Source organism: Amblyomma americanum, chromosome 3, assembly GCF_052857255.1.
Source record: "Amblyomma americanum isolate KBUSLIRL-KWMA chromosome 3, ASM5285725v1, whole genome shotgun sequence".
Taxonomy (NCBI): domain Eukaryota; kingdom Metazoa; phylum Arthropoda; class Arachnida; order Ixodida; family Ixodidae; genus Amblyomma; species Amblyomma americanum.
The window spans coordinates 75,256,940-75,278,150 of record NC_135499.1 but is presented as its reverse complement, the minus strand read 5'-3'; the positions used below and the strand labels follow the sequence as shown (position 1 = coordinate 75,278,150).

The 21,211-nt window shown below is 46.3% G+C and overlaps 1 protein-coding gene across 1 annotated transcript in view; it reads left to right on the top strand.

The window, feature by feature from the left end:
- Positions 1-21,211, top strand: part of LOC144123835 (uncharacterized) — a 92,620-nt gene that overhangs the window by 10,364 nt on the left and 61,045 nt on the right. The window contains exons 3-6 of the mRNA XM_077656574.1: positions 4,152-4,241; positions 5,302-5,328; positions 12,062-12,237; positions 19,772-19,948. Of these exons, the coding sequence (XP_077512700.1) occupies positions 4,152-4,241; positions 5,302-5,328; positions 12,062-12,237; positions 19,772-19,948 (470 nt within the window). The remainder of the gene's footprint in view (positions 1-4,151; positions 4,242-5,301; positions 5,329-12,061; positions 12,238-19,771; positions 19,949-21,211) is intronic.

Genomic DNA, 21,211 nt, shown 5'->3' with positions numbered 1-21,211 from the left:
ACCGACGCAAGCAGCGTGGGCCTAGCCGCCCTCCTCGTTCAAAAAAGCGACGGGCAAAAAAGGACGGGAAAAGTCATCGCATACGTCAGCCGTTCCGTTTCCAAGACCGAGACTAACTATTTGAAGACTGAGAAGGAACGCCTTGCCATCATCTGGGCTACGTCTAAATTCCGCCCCTACCTGTACGGGCGACCGTTCAAGCTGGTCAGGGATCACAATGTGCAGTGCTGGCTTGCCAACTTGAACGGCCCCTCTGGCCGCTTCGCTCGATGGAGTCTGCGCCCCCAGGAGTTTGACGCCACTGTCGTTTACAAGAGATGAACTGTAGAAGAACTGAGGACTGGGCGAGTTGGTAGCGATCCATCGCATTAAAAACGAGCGCTAAAGAACACAGAGTATGAGACCAGACACACGAAAGGCGCTACCTACTATCGTGTGTGAGCATAACTCCTGGCAGATGATTGTTTCCATCTTCCTTTCCAAGCACCTTTCGGCCCTTAAGGTTAATGATCCGTTCCTTATTCCCAACTCGGAAGCCCTTGCAAACCTTCTCCTGAAGGAGAATCCTGCCATTTGCCTGAGTTTTACTGTTGATGTTGTTGATTTGTTCTATTCGCTTGCACATGCTCAACGTATGCAGTATATTAAGGAGTGCATCACAGATGACAATGATGAATGCAGTTTTCAAAACAGTTGTGGCATTATTACTGCGTCCATCCTGGAACAGTTGGTTTTTTACCTTAACAGCACGTATGTAGAGTGGGATGATCAGGTAGCGCCTTCTGGGTGTCGAGTCTTGTCCTCTGTCTGCGTTTTTTAGCGCAAGTATTTAATACGATGGGCCGTTTACAAGTCCGGACACAATAACTCTGACGCCGATTGCCTCTCACGAGCACCTGTAGATACACCGCCGGCGGACGACGATGAGGACGCCTTCCTGGGACTCATCAGCCCCAGCTCTTTTGCACAGCCGCAAAGCTCGGACCCCGACCTATACCGCCTCATCGAGTGCTTGGAAGGCAAAGTTTCTACACCCCCGGCCTCATTTAAGTAGGGCTGTCTTTATGTGTACAAAATGATGTCCCCATGGAGAATAATTTCGCAGCGAACAAAGCAGCCTACCTCCCTGTTGTACCTGCTTGTCTCCGCAAACAAGTTCTACAGGCTTCACGCGACGAGCCGACAGCTAGACATCTCGGGTTTACTCGCACCCTCCGCCGCATTCAAGAAAGATATTACTGGCCCCGACTCTCTGCCGATGTCACACATTATGTGAAAACCTGCGGAGATTTTCAGTGAGGGAAGACCCCTCCCACCCAACCAGCATGATTTCAGAACCCTATTGAACCCTCGGCAAGGCCCTTTCAGCAGAGCGGCATGGACTTGCTTGGCGCTTTTTCAACGTCAACGTCTGGAAATAAGTGGATCATCATAGCGACCGACTACCTGACTCGCTACGCCGAGGCAAAAGCTCTACCGAACGGAACGGCAGCAGAAGTCCCCAAAGTTTCCTGGAGTGCATTCTTCTGAGGCACGGCGCCCCCGATGTGCTCATCACGGACAGAGGAACAGCATTCACGGCGGAACTAAGGCAAGCCATCCTGCGTTACAGCTAAACCAGCCACCGGAGGACAACTGCATACCATCCGCAGGCCAACGGACTGACCGAGCGCCTGAACAAAACCATCGCCGATATGCTCGCCATGTATGTCGATGCCAAACACACGACCTGGGACGTCATCCTTCCTTACGTTGTCTTCGCCTGCAACACCGCAGTGCAGGAGACCACCCAGATGACGCCTTTCAGGCTCGTCCATGTCAGGGAGGCCACGACCACGCTCGACACCATGCTGCCCAACGTTACCGAAGAAGAGAAACTCGACGTCGTCGCCTACCTCCAACGCGCAGATGGAGCTCGAAGACTTGCCCGATTACCAATCAAAGACCAGCAGCGTACCGACGCCAGACGATACAACCTAAAACGCGACGCGGAATGCAAGGCAGGAGACCATGTCTGGGTTTAGACGCCCATTCGCCGCCATGGATAGAGTGAAAAGCTTTTGCGCCGCTATTTCGGCCCCTACCAGGTTCTTCGTAGGCGAGGTGAACTGGATTATGAAGTCGTCCCTGGCGCAATGACTGCCTCCCAGCGACGCTGCGTACGGCCATAAGTTGTCCATGTCGTCCGTCTAGATCCCTATTATGCGCGGTAAAGGACGCTGCATTTCAACACTCTATTTTCGCAAGGTCCGTTTTACTTGTTGCTAGTCGCATTATTTATTTGAATGCATCGGGTCGATGCTTCTTTGAGAGGGCAGTAATGCCGCGAATGTTTGCCGTGTTTGTTCATTCTTCAAAGCTGCCGTCACGCCGCTTTATATCTTTGTTTGCACTGCAAGACGACCAGATTTATCTTGATTGATCGCATCCAGGCAGAGCTGATTCTACGTTGTTCCAGAGTGTTCTAGTAATTTTGCACGCTTTATCTCGAAAGTTCGCTGTCAGCTTTAAATTGAGCACGGCTGACAGCGGCGCCCATTCAGTTCGACGACCGCCGAGCACGCTTGTAGCTATTCCGCCACCGAGTAATTCAGTCCTTTGTGGGCGCAAGTCAGCCCAAATAAAGAGTTTTGTGCAGACACCATTATCGCAGCCTTTCTGCTCTCCGAACTGCTGTCGCCACTTCGTGACAATACATTCCCCGAATGAACCATCAGTGGCACGAACCAATGCTGTATGTGTCTACTCCGAGCTAAACTTTTTGAAGCCTCTTTGAGCATATCTCCTTCCATCAGACCAGAAAAAAGACGTGCCGGAATGCGAACGCTACCTACCTTCAAGAAATGCTGTGCAAATGTACATGTTAGAGAATAGTATACTAAGTGCATTATGCACTGCGTTTAAGTACGAAGACGGGTCATATCATTATCAACGCCGCTTGTCAGCACTTGGGAGGCGCCGCTGATAGCGTATAAACAGAACGCAGAATCCTGCTTTCTAATTCGGATAAAACTCTAAAACGAACCGGCAGATGCCCCTCATTGGAGCCCCTCCAGTCAGTACATAATAAAACAGCGCAAAAGGCGATTGACAAGAGAAAGGAGAACACAAGACAAGCGCTGCAAATGGCTACGAGCGGAGCGAACACCGCAGAGTTGTGGAAAGGAAGGTTAGGACGCAGAAACAACCCCGTTGCATAAGAAATATGGTTGAGCAAAACGTTGAGTTGGGCTAGCTGGTAAGGATTAATAGTAAAACAGCGCAGAAGACGACAGAGGAGAGAAAGGAGAACACAGGGGAGCGCTTGTCCTGTGTTCTCCTTTCTCTCCTCGGTCATCTTCTGCGCTGTTTTATTTTTTAATCCTTACCAACTAGCCCAACTCAACGTTTTGCTCCTTCGATAAGTAGTGCTGACCCATTGCCCCCTTTACTGATCCCCTTCGGCCTGCTGCAGTGAATTCGAAGGGGTGTGGAAGTGTAACGGCAGTAAGCATAGCTTAATCAGATTAACCATGGTGTCATGTTAATCGGTCACCGGCGTTAGCTGCCATGAATTCAGATAGGCGTGAGCGTTATGGCTTGCATCAAAATCGCTCGGGCAATCCTTACACAAAATACTTTCTTCAAAAAACTGGTGCATCAAGCAGCCCCCTGTGCCCCTCATGTGGTGTTCGCGATGGTCGTGAACACTTCGCCTACTGCTGCCAAATTCTCAGTACACACCGCAAGGCACTGCTGAGTACTTTAGGACAACGCCAAGACGGCGCCAGGACCTGGAGCATGCCCTTGGACCTTGGAGGGAGGCGACTTCGACTGCACGTGGGACAAAATCCCTACTGCTTTATCTTAGGGACACCGATTTGTTAGACAGCATCTGATGATACTGTGTTTATGAGTGCGCCAGCGCAGTGCGTGCTGGATTTCACCTTGTCTTTTTCGCCTTTTTTTACATTTCCTTCAACCGCATTTGGAGTAGCATGCCATGTCAACTACCAGACATACCTCTCCTGTAATCATTGAAATCTTTTTTTTTCTCTCCTTTTATGGGCATCTGCCTCTTACTTTTTGAGTTGTATACAATAGTTGATCGAAACGCTACATCATTGCTGTTGACCAATGTGAATAATGTTCCCTTCGATTGTTTTTTTCAGTGGATTATCACAATTTCGCCAAGCCTGTCGACGCCATCAAGGAGGACGCTCTATATAAGACCCTGTACTTCCTGAAGAATTGCACTGCACGTGAGCGCGGTCACACACTATTCACGAGCATAATGTTGCAATCCTAATTTGCCAATTACAGATCATCATATACGAAGTGGCACTGCATTGTGTGAGGGTGTATTGGATATGCCTTCCTCTCCACTTTTGCCATTGTAGGGCTCCATGCAGAGGGACTAAAGGGGGAACAACAAAATGTGTACACTCGTATTATATATACATACATTTAATGTTCATGTAAATAATAAACAGAGTGGGCCAGCTAGCTACAACACGACAACAAGGGTATGCTCAAAAGAGAATGCTACGTAAGAAAGGCTCCCATCTCACCAGCCTGGGTGCTCGCACCACTCTGGCAGCGAGCGTTAGCCTGCGCGCAAAAATGCCGGCATTGCACGACGGATTCTCCCGTGTACGCCGCGTCCTCCAGACCAAGCCTTCCCAGGGCGCCTGACGGGGACGGAGGAAAGCGCGTGGCGGGCCATCTCGCTGAGTCACTGTCCGCATCCATAACACCGCCCACCAGTTCCGCGGGAATCCGCGTAGGCGTCTTGGTTGCACGACTATCGCGACTTTCGCTTCCACCTCGAGGGACCTATTGACCGCTTTCCGAGCCAATCGTGACCGCCCGACACATTATGATCGGCCCCACAGAGACCGGAAGAAACAGGTTTCCTGCAATTGTAAACAGGTTTCTTATTGCCGTATATATATACTTGCCTAATGCTTGAACGATTTCTTTGTAGAGCGCATTGCAGGGTGATTTTAACTGCAGAACTGAACATTTATGCAGCTATTCAAGCTTCTACAGCAGCTTGTTATCTCATACATATTTTGAGCTGGTTAGTGGGAGCGGCTTAAGAAAATTTGAAATTTGCAATCTCCTGCCAGCTCACTGTTGTTGCAAACCTGAATACGACCGTTCACAATAAAAACTGCGTGGCTTTTCCAATCTGAACGTTTCACTGGCTTTCTGGCGATGGGCTCACAAAATCCACTGACACTTTATAAAGATGAATGACGACAGTGTTTTTGGTGCAGAACTAACGAGAATTATGCTCTCTTTATATTTATGGTACAGGTGAAGACCGGGCCAAAGTGAATATAGGTGAGCTTTTGCGACAAATAGAAGCAAATGAAATAAGTAGGCTCTTTCGTGTGTTGCAGACCAATTTATAGGTTCAGTCTGGCTTGCAGTGCTTCCATCTTTATAGCTGGGCAGAACTAGATTTTCAGTTTGGTTTGTAGCATGGTCTGCACTGAGGAAATGTTAAAAATTTGAAGAAAGCTTCGACGGACAACGCGCTTTAAGTCTGAAAAAAGTACAAGTCCATCTGATACAAAAGGAAACAAGTCTAAGAACTTTTTGCCAATTTCTCTACTAAAGTTGACAATTACTTGTAAGCCTAGAAAAAGAAGCTATTTGGATTACAGGATATGTGATTCACGCAGATAATTATGGAATAATGATTAATTTAACGTTCAAACACTCCTTATCAAATTGGTCATTATAATTAAGCCTTGGACGTGAGATAAAAATTTTGTTTCTATATGCGGTGATCGATAGTTTACGCCCAGTTCCTATGACTAAAGGCAAAAATAGCTCAGAGGCTAGGAGCAACAACAAAAAAAGGAACTTCACGTATAGGGCATTAATTCTTTGTGAAATGAAAAAGGCCCTCAGTAGAGTTGCGGCGCCTCTCATGCTTAACGTCGGAGCAACGCGGCACGGCAAGCCAGACGCATTTCCCAGTTTTTGCGGGTTTTCTAAACAAACATTCGTGCAATGCAGCACAAGCCATCCGCACAAGTGTTACGACCTTAGATGAGTGTTACGGCCTTAGTGTTACGATGTCTAGCTCTGTGGAGAAAACGTGTCATGAGATTTTTGCTATCAGTTCTAAGCCCACCCGTCTTTGAATAGAAATTTATATTGGAACTGCTGCTATCCGGTGCGCTTGATGAGTGTGAAATAATGGCAGTCTAACTGATCAGCGTCCTGCCCAGAATTTCGTGGTTAGTGTAAACGCTCCAACATTTTACCTATGCACAAAAACTTGAAATAACCACGGAATTTTTTCGTAATTTGCGATTCGAAAACACAACAAAGCTCACTGTTTCACGTTTGATTCCCTCATCAATATCTTTCAAGCGGTGAGGGCGAAATACGAGCATTATGCATGATCGAAGCCTTGGTCGCAGCGTCAAGGAGTGCGAGATATATTAGTTAGCACGCTCCAAAGAACTAGTGAGGACGTCGTCGTTGCTTGTACAAGCCTATAGTAGATGAAAAGTTTTGTGCACGTACGCAGCTATCAAAGCATTATGAATAAGCACATTTGCGAAAATTTGACCAAAATGCAATTTGCACGACATTGGAAAATGCAGAATGGACACCCCCTCAGGTTCATTGTGTTTTCGACGCTAGGAACCGATAGCAGCTTTTTCGAACCTTTTCCAACAGCGAAGTAAAGTTGCCCAACTACTCAGCCAGAAAAAGCCCCAAAAAGATTCGTTAGACTCCGTGTTTGATAAAACTCACGTGAACCTGCGTGGTTAGTGTAAACGCTCCAACATTTTAACTATGCACAAAAACTTGAAATAACCACGGAATTTTTTCGTAATTTGCGATTCGAAAACACAACAAAGCTCACTGTTTCACGTTTGATTCCCTCATCAATATCTTTCAAGCGGTGAGGGCGAAATACGAGCATTATGCATGATCGAAGCCTTGGTCGCAGCGTCAAGGAGTGCGAGATATATTAGTTAGCACGCTCCAAAGAACTAGAGAGGACGTCGTCGTTGCTTGTACAAGCCTATAGTAGATGAAAAGTTTTGTGCACGTACGCAGCTATCAAAGCATTATGAATAAGCACAGTTGCGAAAATTTGACCAAAATGCAATTTGCACGACATTGGAAAATGCAGAATGGACACCCCCTCAGGTTCATTGTGTTTTCGACGCTAGGAACCGATAGCAGCTTTTTCGAACCTTTTCCAACAGCGAAGTAAAGTTGCCCAACTACTCAGCCAGAAAAAGCCCCAAAAAGATTCGTTAGACTCCGTGTTTGATAAAACTCACGTGAACCTGCGTACTCCAAATCGCAGCGCAAACTGAAACCAAACACACAAGAAATAAAACATCCAGTCGTCGTCTCCAAGTTTTAACCTGTGTCTCGTGGCGGCACACAGGCACTCCGCCACACTTTCCGAATGCAGCGTCGTTGTTGTAGAGCCTTTGAGTGGACGCGCCTCGCGTATAGGATCTTTGATATGATGATAAAGTATTGAATGCAAGTGTCCTTCCCCAGAACTACAGCGTAGCCTGAAATCACACCGGTACTCTGATGGGTCCACATGCTCATTCGCACATTACCAGGTGTCGTATGGTTGCTGCATAAAAATAGCATGTGGCACTGCGCAACGCTTTTAGCGTTTCTATGCTTTGCGTTATAAAAAGAAACTCAGAACAAATTTATGTTTTTGTGTATCGATAGCGCACCACTTTCTAGTCACAAAGAGGACTCTCACAGACCACTGAGCTTTTCTATGCTAGAAAAGAGCAAAAAAGAGAACACTGGTGCTTCCACCATCGGTCGATTTCTTAAGTAAAATGCGCGTGTGAACACCTATATCCTGGCTTGGGTTCCTTCAGAACAGTGGCAACCCGTCCTTATTGGCAATGACGTCACTGTGGCTGAATCGACTGGCAGGAATACTTTGAAATCCAAGTCTCTCGCCGGTAAATTCGTCTCTTGCTGCCCTAATGAACATATCCTGAATGAACCGGATAATCAATTTTTACTCAGAACAATAGCCGATCTAATTGTCCTAGGCATTGTTTTAATAAAATGATGGGGGCCGTCGGCAGAAACTCGACAACTGCCCTTGACAGAATCAAGGTGTCCATAATGAGCTGAAACGACGGTTTATGCAATGCATTAATTATTGGATTCGTGCAAGTCTGCAAAACGATGCGTACAACATGCTAACAAATACTGATAAGTAGTTAAGAAAATATGATGTAATACTGGTTCCAAGCCTGTAAGAGACTATCTAAGTTTCGGGGTAAAACCTGGTTTAGTCTGGCTCCTAAGCCCCGAACACATATCTTAAAAGAAAAAAAAAATGGATAAAGCCGATTTATGTCCCCGCAAATGCCGGTTGTATAGAGCATACTTTTCTAGGTCAGACATATCATCGCACCGCAAAATATTTAGCGGGTACCTTCATTTTCCTGATCGTTTCATACCCCTTTTAACGCTTTGTATTCTTGACGGGGACTTATTATGAAGATAATGTCTAAAAGTTATGCTTTGGAGCGAGAGGCCAAAATAGGGGTGTCGAGTAAACGTCGTGCCAGTGCCACTGGGTCAAGTTCTGCGCTAGCCATGTTCTGCTTCAAAGCTCTTTTGCACTGAAAATGGTCGACGTGATACTGAGTGAATGTTTCAGCAGTGTATGAACAGAGGCAGCTCTTGCTCGAAGGCGTAAGTGCTGAGTAGGAGGTGGCAATTTACCCGACGAAATACCTGAATAAATATAAAAAGGACCTAGCTGGTACGCAGTGTTACAGCAAGGGACGGTTTTCATTTTATTTATGGACTGAAAAAGAGCATTTTATGTTTCGCGCAAAAGACGACCGCTTGAATCAAATTCTCTTTTGCTGCCAAAAAATGCGTGAGAAAAAGTCTAAATGAGAAACTTTTTTCCCCATTTGTACCCGAAACGGAGCCAAAGAAAGCCCTTATTTTTAAACCTCTAATTTCTGAAAAAAAATAAAATCCGAAAACGAATATTTTTGACTACATAATTCCGCGCGCAGGTTATTTCAGCTGCTTTGTGAACATATAATTTTGAACCATGTGTTAATGTGGGCACGTCTTTTTTAGTGTGTAGTGTCGCATTAAATGTTTATTCTGAGAATATTAAAGGTGACACTAAAACCTTTATCAAGCACTAGACGCCTTGTCCGCTTCTGTTAAGCCCTCGCTATATTATAAGCAGAGCGACCATTTTTGATATATGGCATAGGAAACTTGCGCAGCACCCAGTGTCACCTGATTCCAAAATGACCCATCACATAGTAGGACGGAGGAGACAGGCCGTTGTAGGTCGGCTGGTGCGGTTGCTGGCTCGTTGGCTTGCTCTTGCGTTCGTAGAATTTCTATCTCAGCTTTACTGTTCCGAAGAGAGAGCTTTGCGAGATTAGCTCAGCAACACGACTTGATGGCCGCCGTTTCCCGGCAACATCGGTACCGGCCGTAGTATAGCACTACTGCGGGAAACATTCTGTAGTTGATGCTACATACAGGGTTCGAAGTAAAATGACTATTTATTGTTTCCTTATTTGTTATGCTCCGATTTGCCTGAGAACGGCGGGACCATTTGCACAGCACATTTCGTTTATATACGCCCTGCAATAAACGCTGTGAAAAAAAAACAAGCTACATGACTACAGGGTGCACAACATTTAACTTTTGTACATTAAAAAAACTACGCTAATATCTTAGCCAGGCCAAAATCTGTCCACCTTTGCTGTACTTCGCGCATCATGATTTAAAACGTATGCAGCGTATGTCAGAGTAATCCAAAGGAAACATATCTCGGCGCGCCTCAATACATGCGCACTGGCCTGGGACCGTGAACGACTTCCATTCAATGGGTTTCACCAAGGTCCCAACTCCTTAAGTTTTCCAGATTAACAACACGGCTTAGTTCCGTAGGCACATCACGTATATCGTACACATGCAAGACTTGCTTTGGCGACACTGCAGATATGATGCCGGTGAGATGCATCTGCCATGATACAAGACAGTGGTTAGACGCAGACGTTGGGACGACGTGTTGACCATTTGTAGCAGGCTAGTCGGCCTTAGAAAGCGTTTTTTATGTTTAGGTTCCCAAAATTGTTCAATATTGGATTTTGTACTCAGTGACATTCATAAAAGGAGTGATTCAAGTCAAACAACACGAACAAGTTGCTGTGTACTGTGTGCAGCACCGTGCCAAATCGCGGCGGGAACGAGTCTAACATCGTTATATCTGTGGCTGCCACGACATGTCTACCCTATCCCCTCACGTGCAGCTCCTGCAGACAAAATAAGTGCAGTTAATAAGTTGAACAAATAAAAAAAAACATGCAGCCACGAGCGCGCACGTACCTTAAGAAATCGAAGTTTCATTGTGAACCACGGCCTACTGCCGCACATTTAAATAGGCCAAAATTTCTTGGGTGTAAAACGAATAAAGCGGAGTACTCACTAGATATTGGCATGCATTATGAATCAAATATCGTATGAAAGTTTTTGTTGTACATGCGCAACACTTACACAGACGCTCAAGCAAGTGAAAAACAAAAGCGCTCTTGGTGGTGTTGAATCTATACGGACTTTATTCGCTGTAATCAGTGTGCAAGTCCTACCCGATGAATGGTTGTTAGACGCTACAGCTTACTTATCATGCTTCCCAACCATTTTTAAATAGTATAGGAACCTCGCGATCATATGCTGCGGGGAAAATTGTCAACGCATGTCGAATGATGCATTGCGTGGTTTGGGATTCGCGACAAAATCCTTTCTCCTTCAAATGTCGGGCGCAGAAGCCACATTGCGTTAAGCGAAATTTCGTGGGGCCAAGGCCGAAACAAGTAGAAAACACTCTTACCGTAGCTCTTTTCAATATGCAATATTGCATTTTCTATCAGAGCAGTATCGCGACGGCTTTGGCGTTTTTTTCGCTCGTCGGTCTGCACTAGTAGCCGCGGTAGCTGAATTCGTCCTGCACAGTAATTGCGTCGATGGCCGCTAGTCGGCCCCAGTGGCCGTAGGGGAAGCTCCAGCGCCGTTCCCTATACTGCTTCTTAAGAAAATATATATGAAAACACTCTAGCGCTTTGTTTCTAAATTTCAGCAGCACTGCGAGCTTGTTGGCTCGCTTGGCTTGAAACATTTTTCAAACGCACATCTTCTCGCGTACAGTAATGCGGTTTCTTGCATTTCAATGCATACACCTTACACCGTGACCTTGAATAGCACCTTGCAGGTGCGGCTGTCCTGCCTGTTTCCTACATTTTCTTGTTTCATTCTAGTAGTTATTTTTGAGTAAATTGTATTCGTTTCCCGAACCTATCTAATGAAGGTAAAACAGTATGAAAACACTAGGCAGGCGCTCCCTGACCGGAGTACTTATCTAGTTTGAGTGATGAATTTTTGAGTTATTTATAGGGCTAGCTACTTTTCTAACGTAGGTTTGGGATTGACTTCACGCAAAACATCCCACTCATTCAGTGTTGCAGTTAACTTGTGTGTGTATATCCATTACCAATAACAAAGGTGTAACCTATTCATTTAAAAATATTTTTTTTCCTATCCGCAACGAACCTATCATTATTTCTGTGTTGTGAAGTATTACGAAGAGAATAATTATATCTGTACGGTCAGGAACGAAAATTGTATTGTTCTTGTTTTACACCTTGCAGGTGCAAAAACTGATCTATATTATCTGCCTGTAGCCAGTTAGCCAGCCAGCTAGGGATCCTTAAGTTGTAAAAGTAATATTTATATTTATTTGGCTGAGATTAAACAAACGAATGAATTAAAGAAAGAAAACTGATGTATAGTTCCTTCCAATGCGATATTTTGGCTGTTAACATATAATGGGAGTCTAATGGGAATCGGTGTTTGGAGCTCTGTCTTTTGGCATTCTGCAAAGAGCAGATATTCCTGACCGCTATTATACTGAAGAGGCACAGCTGGCTCTAGAGAACTCGGAACTTTTTACTTTTACTGTATTGAAATCACAAACATTCCGCATAAGCGACCATTAACTTGATTTCCGCAGGGCACATCAAGCGCACGCTGGCACAGATCGGACTACCAAGCAGCCCGTACAGTTCGCTGAACGAAACCATTCTGCCTGACCTTTCCGAAGTCCTTGCCACGGTGACGAGGAACCTCAACTTAGACATATTTTTTATAGTCGACATCGAGATAGAAAACGCTGCAAAAAAGTTCGTGGTAAGCAGACATTTACCAACATGTTATTTGGTGAAGAATCAGCACCAATTGGCACCATCCGAAATGATGGGCTCTGCCATTCAGGCTTCTGAAATAAACCTAATACCGCGCTGTTTATAAAACTGCATTTTTCATATATAAAGAAAGCAGTTGAGTCTAGAAGTCACCCAGTAATTCTGCCACTGCTGATCTTTATTTGTAGAACAGCTTCAGAAAATTTAACAATGCTTTCAAGTCCTGCATCTCTGCGGTTCTCTCAAATTCTGTTTTTAATAAAAGGAAATGCCTCAGTAACATTCTTATATATCCCGGTGGAGACCCTTCCTATTCTCAAAATCATCGGAGTCTAGAACGTTGTCAGCGCCAACGCCAGTGAAAGCAGTGAACGCCGATGCCCTATAAAAACAGAGGCAAGACCTCGGTTTCAGCGTCGGCGGCTGAGTGACGTCATAGTTGTCTTATGCTTTCTCCTCGGTTCAAGGTCAAACTCGGCCACACGGCGAAGAAGCTACCGAGGGAAAACGATGTCGCTTTTTCTCACAAGTACCCGTGACGCTGGCAGGCGACAAAAAGTATTTATCCGGCCCGCCGTGGTGGCTCCGTGGTTAGCGCACTCGGCTACTGATCCGCAGTTTCCGGGTTCGAACCCGACCGCGGCGGCTGCGTTTCGACGGAGGCGAAACACTAAGGCGCCCGTGTGCAGTGCGATGTCAGTGCACTTGAAAGATCCCCAGGTGGTCGAAATTATTCCGGAACCCTCCACTATGACACCTCTTTCTATCTTTCTCCTTTCACTCCCTCCTTTATCCCTTCCTTTACGGCGCGGTTCAGGTGTCCGCCTATATGTGAGACAGATACTGCGCCATTTCCTTTCCCCAAAACCAAAACCAAACCGGCGCTGATTTTTAAGAGCCTTATCTCTTACTTGTTACATGTGAAGGCACAAACACTATACAAAATATATATAACGCCTGCACGTAACAAAAATCGTACCTCAATAATCCGTCTAGGAATTTGCTTTCGAATACACCAGGTAAGTTATGTGCTCAACGTGATACGAGGACGGGAGCCGGATACCGGCGCGATCAGGCTGCTATTTTACCAGATGGATCTGAAGAATAAGATCGACATTTTCGTGGGAGCTTTGGCTTCTCTTGTGAATTTGTGTGCGCCGACAAAGTACTTTTTACACAATCACCAATATTTCTTCGCCGCAAATACCGCAAGTACTAACCATAGCAGCTGGCTTTACGGCGTTGTTCGTGTCCAATCCGTTTTCATAACCTTCCACTGTGCGTTTTGGTGTGTGTCTCGGCACCGTCTGGCTCATTGATTCCATTGTGCATCGTGAAGAGAATGAGAATTCATTGTCCTTCGACGTAGATGGACTCAATCCGCCTGTTCCCTCGCAGAGAGACTTCGCCTATAGACACGCTTTCCTTTGCTTCATCGACGCCGCTCTTCCTTCATATCAACGCACTCAAGTTCTTGCACTACTTCACCAATTCTGCTCTTCCTTTATTTTCATCAAACCGCTCTGAGCCGCACGTCGACTGTCGCCCTCTACATCGACACCGATGGCCATGCCTGTCTGCGTCCGCCACTGGGCGCTAAGTTATCGAGGAACAGTTTTACACCATGTCTCAGAGCGGCCTGATTCAGGCCTCTAACAGTTGATGGGCCTCTCCCGTTGTTCGTGAAGAAAAAAGATGGCTCCATTTCTTTCAGCGCTGGTTACTGCCGCCTTAATATGATCATTCGAAAAGATGCCTACCCTCTCCCCGTAAGCAGCGGATCTCTTCGCTCGATTTACTCTCTGCGCACTGGCAGGTCTCCATGGTAGCTGGAGATCGCCCTAAATTCGGATATGTTACTCCTGACGTCCTGCATGAATTTACTTTTGCATTTGTTGTGTACCCTTGCCCTTTTTTGTATGTGCAGTACCCGTTGTTAGTGATTAATTTAACGTCATGCGTTTAGACCTCAGTAATGCCCTCCTACTTTCTAGCGCATGATGGACACCATTCTGTCCGACCTGAAGTGGAAGACGTGTGTCCGTTACCTGTACAACGTCGTGATGTTTTTGTTCGGCTTCGAGACTCATCTCTCTCGGCAGAAGCACATCTTAACATGCCTTACGGTCGCCGGACTGCAGCCTAATTTCAAGTGTAGATTTCCTGCTCGTGAATTGAAAATATTAGGCCACACAGTGTCAAAGGAGGGTGTTCGCCCCGGCATGACCAATCTTCATGCTGTGACTCCCTTTCCGAAACCTACTTCATTTCAGGAAAACAAGAGTGTTACGGAAAAAGAGAGTGTTTGGCTGTTGTCTAGGCCCTCGGCATGTTTCGCCCTTATCTCTATGGCCATAGTTTTGACGTGGTCACAGACCACCATGCACTTGGTCGGATTTCTTCATAACAAGATTCCTCCGCACGCCTGAGTCGATGGGCTCTCCGTCTAGAAGAACACAAAATACGCGTCGTCTTAACAGTCGGGCCGCAATCATCAGGACGTCGACGCCTAGTCGACGTTTTCGCTACCGACCTAGATAGCCAGCATTTCCGCCCTCGAATCCGCTGCTCCTTCGCTCACCACCTGAGATGTGCCTTGAGAGCAAACAGCTTAAAGATCCAAGGCTTACCTCTTTTCTCGGCTTTATCTCCAACTCATCTACATTTGCAGCATCCCGGGACCTTCACCACTAAGCTTCACATTTTGACATTCGCGGTAATCTTTTCTAACGGTAATCTCCTATGGGCGGAAATGACATTTTGTGATCCAAGGGCACTTACGGTCCCAAATATGCACCTGTTTACGCACTGACCCGAAATGCGGTCACGCCAGAATATTCAAGAATTACACTCGCATCTGCCTCATATACTATGGCGCGGCGTGTACAGCCTCCTCCTCGGGTATCTCCGCTCGTGCCCGGCCTGCCGAAGGCGTAAGGAACTTCATCGTGTCGCTGGAGAGTTGCAGTTTTTATCGTGTCTGCCGCGCCCTTTCGACCGTGATGGAATCGATTTATGCGGTCGTCGTCCGTACACCGCCGCTGGCAACAGCTTGGTCATTGTTGCTGTGGGTCACCTGACGACGCATGCTGAGCCACCGAGCTCCCGGCAGCTACAGCACGTGATGTGGCATCCTTATTTTGTAGCGCTTTATTCTTCCACAAGGGACTCCTCGTGAACACTTCATCACAGAGGACGGGTCTTCATGTCTGACGTCGTTAAATCTCGGCTCGCCGAGTGCAGTATAATTCGTCTGAAGTACTGCATAACAGCCGCAAACTAACGGCCATTTAATCGCACTCTGGGTGACGTGCCGGTCATATACGTCGCTGCCCACCACACGAACTTGGACCTCGTTCTACCCTATGTTATGGACGCCTAAAACACTGCTACCCAATGTGCCACAGGTTTCTCTCCGTTTTTTTTTTGCTTTACGGCCGGAATCCATAAGCTCAAATCGATACAGTTATCCCGTGATGCCCTGCCGCATGTGGGTGTGCAGCTATCTGTGTCTGACGATGCCCACCACAGAGAAGACTGCTTCCAGATCACATGGTCGCTCACGGCTCTGAGCGGCACCAAAAAACCGCCACGACGACGACCAGCATGGAATTGGAATGGGTTTCCCGGCCGGCTCACTAGTGTGGTTGTGGTTGCTCTCCAGTACTCCCGGAGTCTCCAAAAAACTTTTTTCCAAATACCGTGGCTTCTATCACGTTCTGGAGCACACCTCTCCACATAACTACATTACTGAGCCACTCATGCGATCCTCGACTTCCGCCGACGCGTCCGCGAGACTGTGCATGTCCAAGCCCTCAAGCCGTCCAACGACCGGGTTGTGTTGTCAGCATTATCAGCCGCTAGTGTGGTTGCTCCTATTCTCTCTGGGGAACGGTGAAGAAGGCGGGAATTCTTTAGCTGGATTGGAATCGCTCAGAGCGAGAGCTTCCTCAGCCCGACCGACCACGGTCTGAGTTTCACAGCTGCCACTGTTGACCTAAGTGCTGACGCACAACCTTGTTACACAGATATTACTTGAAAAGAAGGCGAAGTGCTAGTGTCCTCAGCAAAGAGGCAAGGAACACAACAAGGCGCGTATACAACAAATTACTAGTGTGACTGAGTTTGCTCCTGAAGTTCTGTGCAATCGTGAACCGCTGTTCGCAACCAGGAAAAAAAGGTGTTAAGAGCCTGAGTTATTGCATTGCAGTTTCCCTTAACGTACAGTCGTATTGTTGTATCAGGTGTTAGGTTTTAAGAAGAGAAAATGAGAATAGAGCATATATGACGTTGCGATCGCTGATTTTTGGATTCCAAGAGCAAGGTGTCGGGCTGGTTGGGTACTACACACCGAAAGAAAACAGCGAGTGGAACAAGGACCCGGGAAGGAAGAGACGCACACGAGCGCTCTTGTGCGTCATTTTCTTCCAGGGTCCTATTCCCCTAGCTGTTTTCTTTCGGGAAGTACTTGACCTTTGCACGACACCTTACTGTAGACCTTAGTATGTGCTGCCAGTCACACTCTCGGTAGGTTAAATCACGAGAAGGAATTCAGGATTTGAGTAATTGGCAACAAGTTCATGAATGAAATTGTTCACATGACGAGAGAAGGCTTGATTACTTTGCGAAAGCTGTTATCAAACTCGTAGAAGCCCTGCTACAAGAAGCTCAAAAGCACTAAGGGCCTCTGAGAGCACGACAGATGATCTATGGTCGGCCAATAGTGAATGAAAAGTTAGCAACTGAACAAGATATACCATGATAAATTGCTACTGACATACGGAGTGGTAGTTGAACCTTGTAATTCTACCCTTATCACGCAGTACGCTGTACACACGCGAAAAGCTTAGTTTACGTGAATCGGACCTAAACAATTAGAGCCCTTTCTCCGACAGACTATACTGCCCCCTTCACAGCTGGTATTGACTCCGCTTTTCCTAAAAACTTCGTCTATTCATAGTACCCTTTTTAGAGGTTTAGATCTGCGGAAACTTGAATTAGAGCCCAACTGGAGACAGTTTCTTGCCACTGGAAGTACTTGCTGGCAAATTCTTGGTGGACACTTACATGGAAGATCTTCATGAGATTGTCCGTCAATGTGCCTCATACAGTCATCACCCTTGTCACTGCGCTTATAGGAATCTCTTGAATTCCTCCTTCGTTCTCCTCGCTTACGAAATTCAGAGCGCCATTATTCAGGTGCTAAGTTACGACCGCTGCATGCACCTTCGTTTCTGCGCGAATAATGTTAGCGAAACGAAGCTCTAAAAGCACGCATGATGGCTTGTAATTCAAGACGTTCAAATAGATTATACATTATTATTTTGGATCATTTAGCGCTGATCAACTCACAAATATATGGTGCCTTTCTCGGACAACTAACGTGTGTGATCAAATGCTTAAACTTGAGGTTATAAGCTCGCGTTTCTGTGCACAACAAGGTTAGCAAAGACAATTTAGACTTTTTCAACTGACTTCTTTTTGAGAGGACGACGCCATAGCGAAGGGCACACGCTGCTTCCGTGTCTACTGCGAGCTGTGTAACAATTCCATACCGATGCTATCCCAGCCTTGCATCTACTCCTCGTCGCCTTCCCCCCCCCCCCCCCCTCCCCCCGTTCCTCTGTCTTCGGCTGAAGCGAGCACAAGATCCCACTCCGCGGTGCACTAGGGCGTACAAGAACAAAGCAGTGGCGATGCGGAGGTTCTCTGATGACGAACAGCGGGAACACAAAAAAAATTGAAAGGAATCTGAAAATAATTGTTGTATTATGCTGGCCCTACCCTTGTGACTTTAAGAAATGTGGGCGACCTACTCGGGAATGAGTAGGATAACGTTTGAAGAGTGACCTTCGGCGGGTGCCTCTATCCAGTGTGGCGTACACAACCTGGAATTAAACCGGACACCGGAGGGAAACTCGTTTTTTTGTCGCATGGGAAATGAACTCGACCCGAAACTTATGGAAGGAAACATCGTGACTTCTGGTCTGGACAAAGGTTGATTCCCAGGTTTTTGCAATAAGTTCCAACTTTCTGCGACTAACGAAAGTTTTCATCATGCAGCAAGTCATTGTGTAAAAAAACATTGCGGATAATCCCCTTGGACCAGCTAGTCTAACATCTCAGTAAGTGGCAGAGAAAAGGGTATTTACCGTGGTGGCTTAATCGGTATAACCCCGGCGTCATGGAAATCAGTCTACGCCATTACGTGGGCAGGCCTATTTTGAGGGGCATCTGCCGCTTTGTTCTTGAGTTGCAACGAACTATAGCCATCAGCAACAGTACTTAGCAGAGGAAAACTAGCGCCTAATTTATGACCTAATATCTTGAGAGTATAATGGCATCATTAAAATAGACTACGCTTTAAGAATGCACACTAAAATCTCTCGAAACATTTGCACAAAAACAACATGCTTTATTTTATCAGTGAAACCACTCTTCACCTGTTCGTACAATTTCATTGCAAACGTAGCAACCCTTCCCATTCGGCGAGCGCTGAATTAAAGCAGCGCCTACCACTGCTGTGTGCCTCATCTGCATCAATGCTTAAAACTGAGCATTCCGCTGTATAAGTTACTGGGCAAAGTATTTTCTTTTCAAGGGATTTATTGTTTGTCAACCGTCTCCTTCTTGCCTTTTTCTAACACAGCTCTTGGAATGCGACTCTCCCGCTGAAACACGTATGCTAGACCGAACAAAGAACTTAATGGTTTGGCTTGTGATTTGATTTGTGAGGGTTTAACGTCCCAAAGCGACTCAGACTTTGAGGGACGCCGTAGTGAAGGGCTCCGGAAACTTCGACCACCCGGGGTTTTTAACATGCACCCACTTCGCAAAGTACACGGGCATTTCAAGTTTTCAACTCCATCGAATTGCGACCGCCGCGGCCGGGGTCGAACCCGTCTCTTTGAGCCAGCAGCCGAGCGCCACAATCACTGAGCGACCGCGGCAGCAAACAACTGAATTGAATTACGCTTCACACCACTGTCCTCTAGCGGCACTTGGTGCCCGAGCAACGCGGCAGTCGCACTATCATTCATCTTGCAGTCAAAAACAGATCATCGCAGATAGCGTTGTGCACCCATGATGTATTTGACACATATGATCAGAACACCTTGGCGCTTATTTAGAAAGGGGCAACACAGCTATTCTTGTAACAGAAGCAGCAAGCTAAACGAACTCTGTTATGATGAGTGACATTTACTCTAGAATTGACTGAGATAAAATAAGATATACGTTCATTTCGATGTGTGTTCTTCGACATTACTCACTGTAGCAGTGGGCGGGGTTCGATATGTGCCATGCTTGGGAATATCTGTTAGCTACAAGTGCGAATTGAATGCTGCCGTCGTTTAAACCTGCGTTGGTGAGAAAAACGAGACAAACTCAAACAGAACCAGGGGCTAAAGCAGAATCCTGCAGCGTTGGCTTGAGCAATCTACCTGTTGCTACATAAGGGGGTCACTGCCACTGATATCGAATTTCACTGATTCTCACTTCTCACAATTTGTTCCGTTCAGCTACGGAAGCTACCTGCCAATCACGTGACCATCGAACGGCATCGGTCTAACTTTGCGACCGAAACCAGCGAGTATATATACTACTTCCTGAAGACAAGGGACCTCATCGAACCGCACGGCAAGCTGTATGAGTACATCAGCAAGGATTTCTACGAATTTTCGCGGCAAATGGCTCAGGTAAACCAACAAACTCACAATTTCAGCGGACTCTCTCGTCGTACTCTCTCTGTTCTTCGTGGGCCGCATTGTACCGCGTGGAGGCTATCCTAACTTGCTGCCGCTTATTCGCAGACAGCTGCTACTTAGAGGCATGACTAGGGCTAGCTACTACGTAACACAATTTCAAGCTGTAGTTACTGAGGAAAAACGAGCTTTCCAAGAACAGCGGCAGTTTACCATCCTTGAAAAGGCAGCTGAGCGCTCACACTGCAGTATCGCATGTATGAATGCAATGCCGCCTTCTTTTTAGCGTCGCTCATATTTCGCCCCTGCGGAATTTTTCCCCCGACTCTGGTAGGAATTGTTAAAAAAGGTATTTTATAAAAATAGTCTAAGTAGTAATTGTGTCTCAACAATTGATATAGTCACGTTTTTAAGGAGTATAGTATGGCGCCGAAGAGTAATTACGAGCTTATAGTTATGCGTCCGGTTTTAGGTTTGTGAAAATGTGTAGTTCGCGCTCCAACGCGAAAAATGCCGGCCCTCCACAAGCGCTAAACCATAACAGGGACGTTGAGAAGCGTGCGCGCCACGACTACAACTGGGCATCACCCTGCTGGTGCGTGTTGTTTTATCAAAGCGCCGGGAGGGAGCAAAGATCGCGACTCTTGAAAAGACTTTAAGTTACGTGGACGAATACACAGTGGGCTATAGAAAGGAAGCTGCATGATAGTGGGAAGCTAACAGACACAGACAAGTCATAGTTCGTAAGCAAAGAAAAGAGTTATTCATAATCTAGCCTTAATCAAATGGATAAAACGGGCGTGGGCAGGGCATGCAGTGCGAAAAGTAGATAACCGATTTTCCTAGGATAACGAAGGGATACTCAGTATCAAGTTAGGTGAATAGATGAAATTAGGCGGTAGCAGAGGAGGGAGAGAGAGAGAGGGAGAGAGAGAAGGTGGGCGCAGGACACTGTTAATCAGGGACCAGTGGGAGAAGGCCTATGACCTGCGGTTGACTTAGTTATGCAAGTGATTATTTTTTTTAGGTTGCGCTTGTTGCATTTCCATTTAGCAGGCACTCATGCGCTACGAACGATAGCCTTGTAATACTGCTAAAGAATAAAACATATATTTTATGTTTTTTACGTTTTACTTCTGGGGCTGAAAATTGAAAGCAAGACTAAGGACAAGTATATAAAATCATTATTATGAGAAAACAGTTTATTCTCTTACACTTCCTTGCTGCGTTAACAATGTCCGGCACCAACAGACGGAC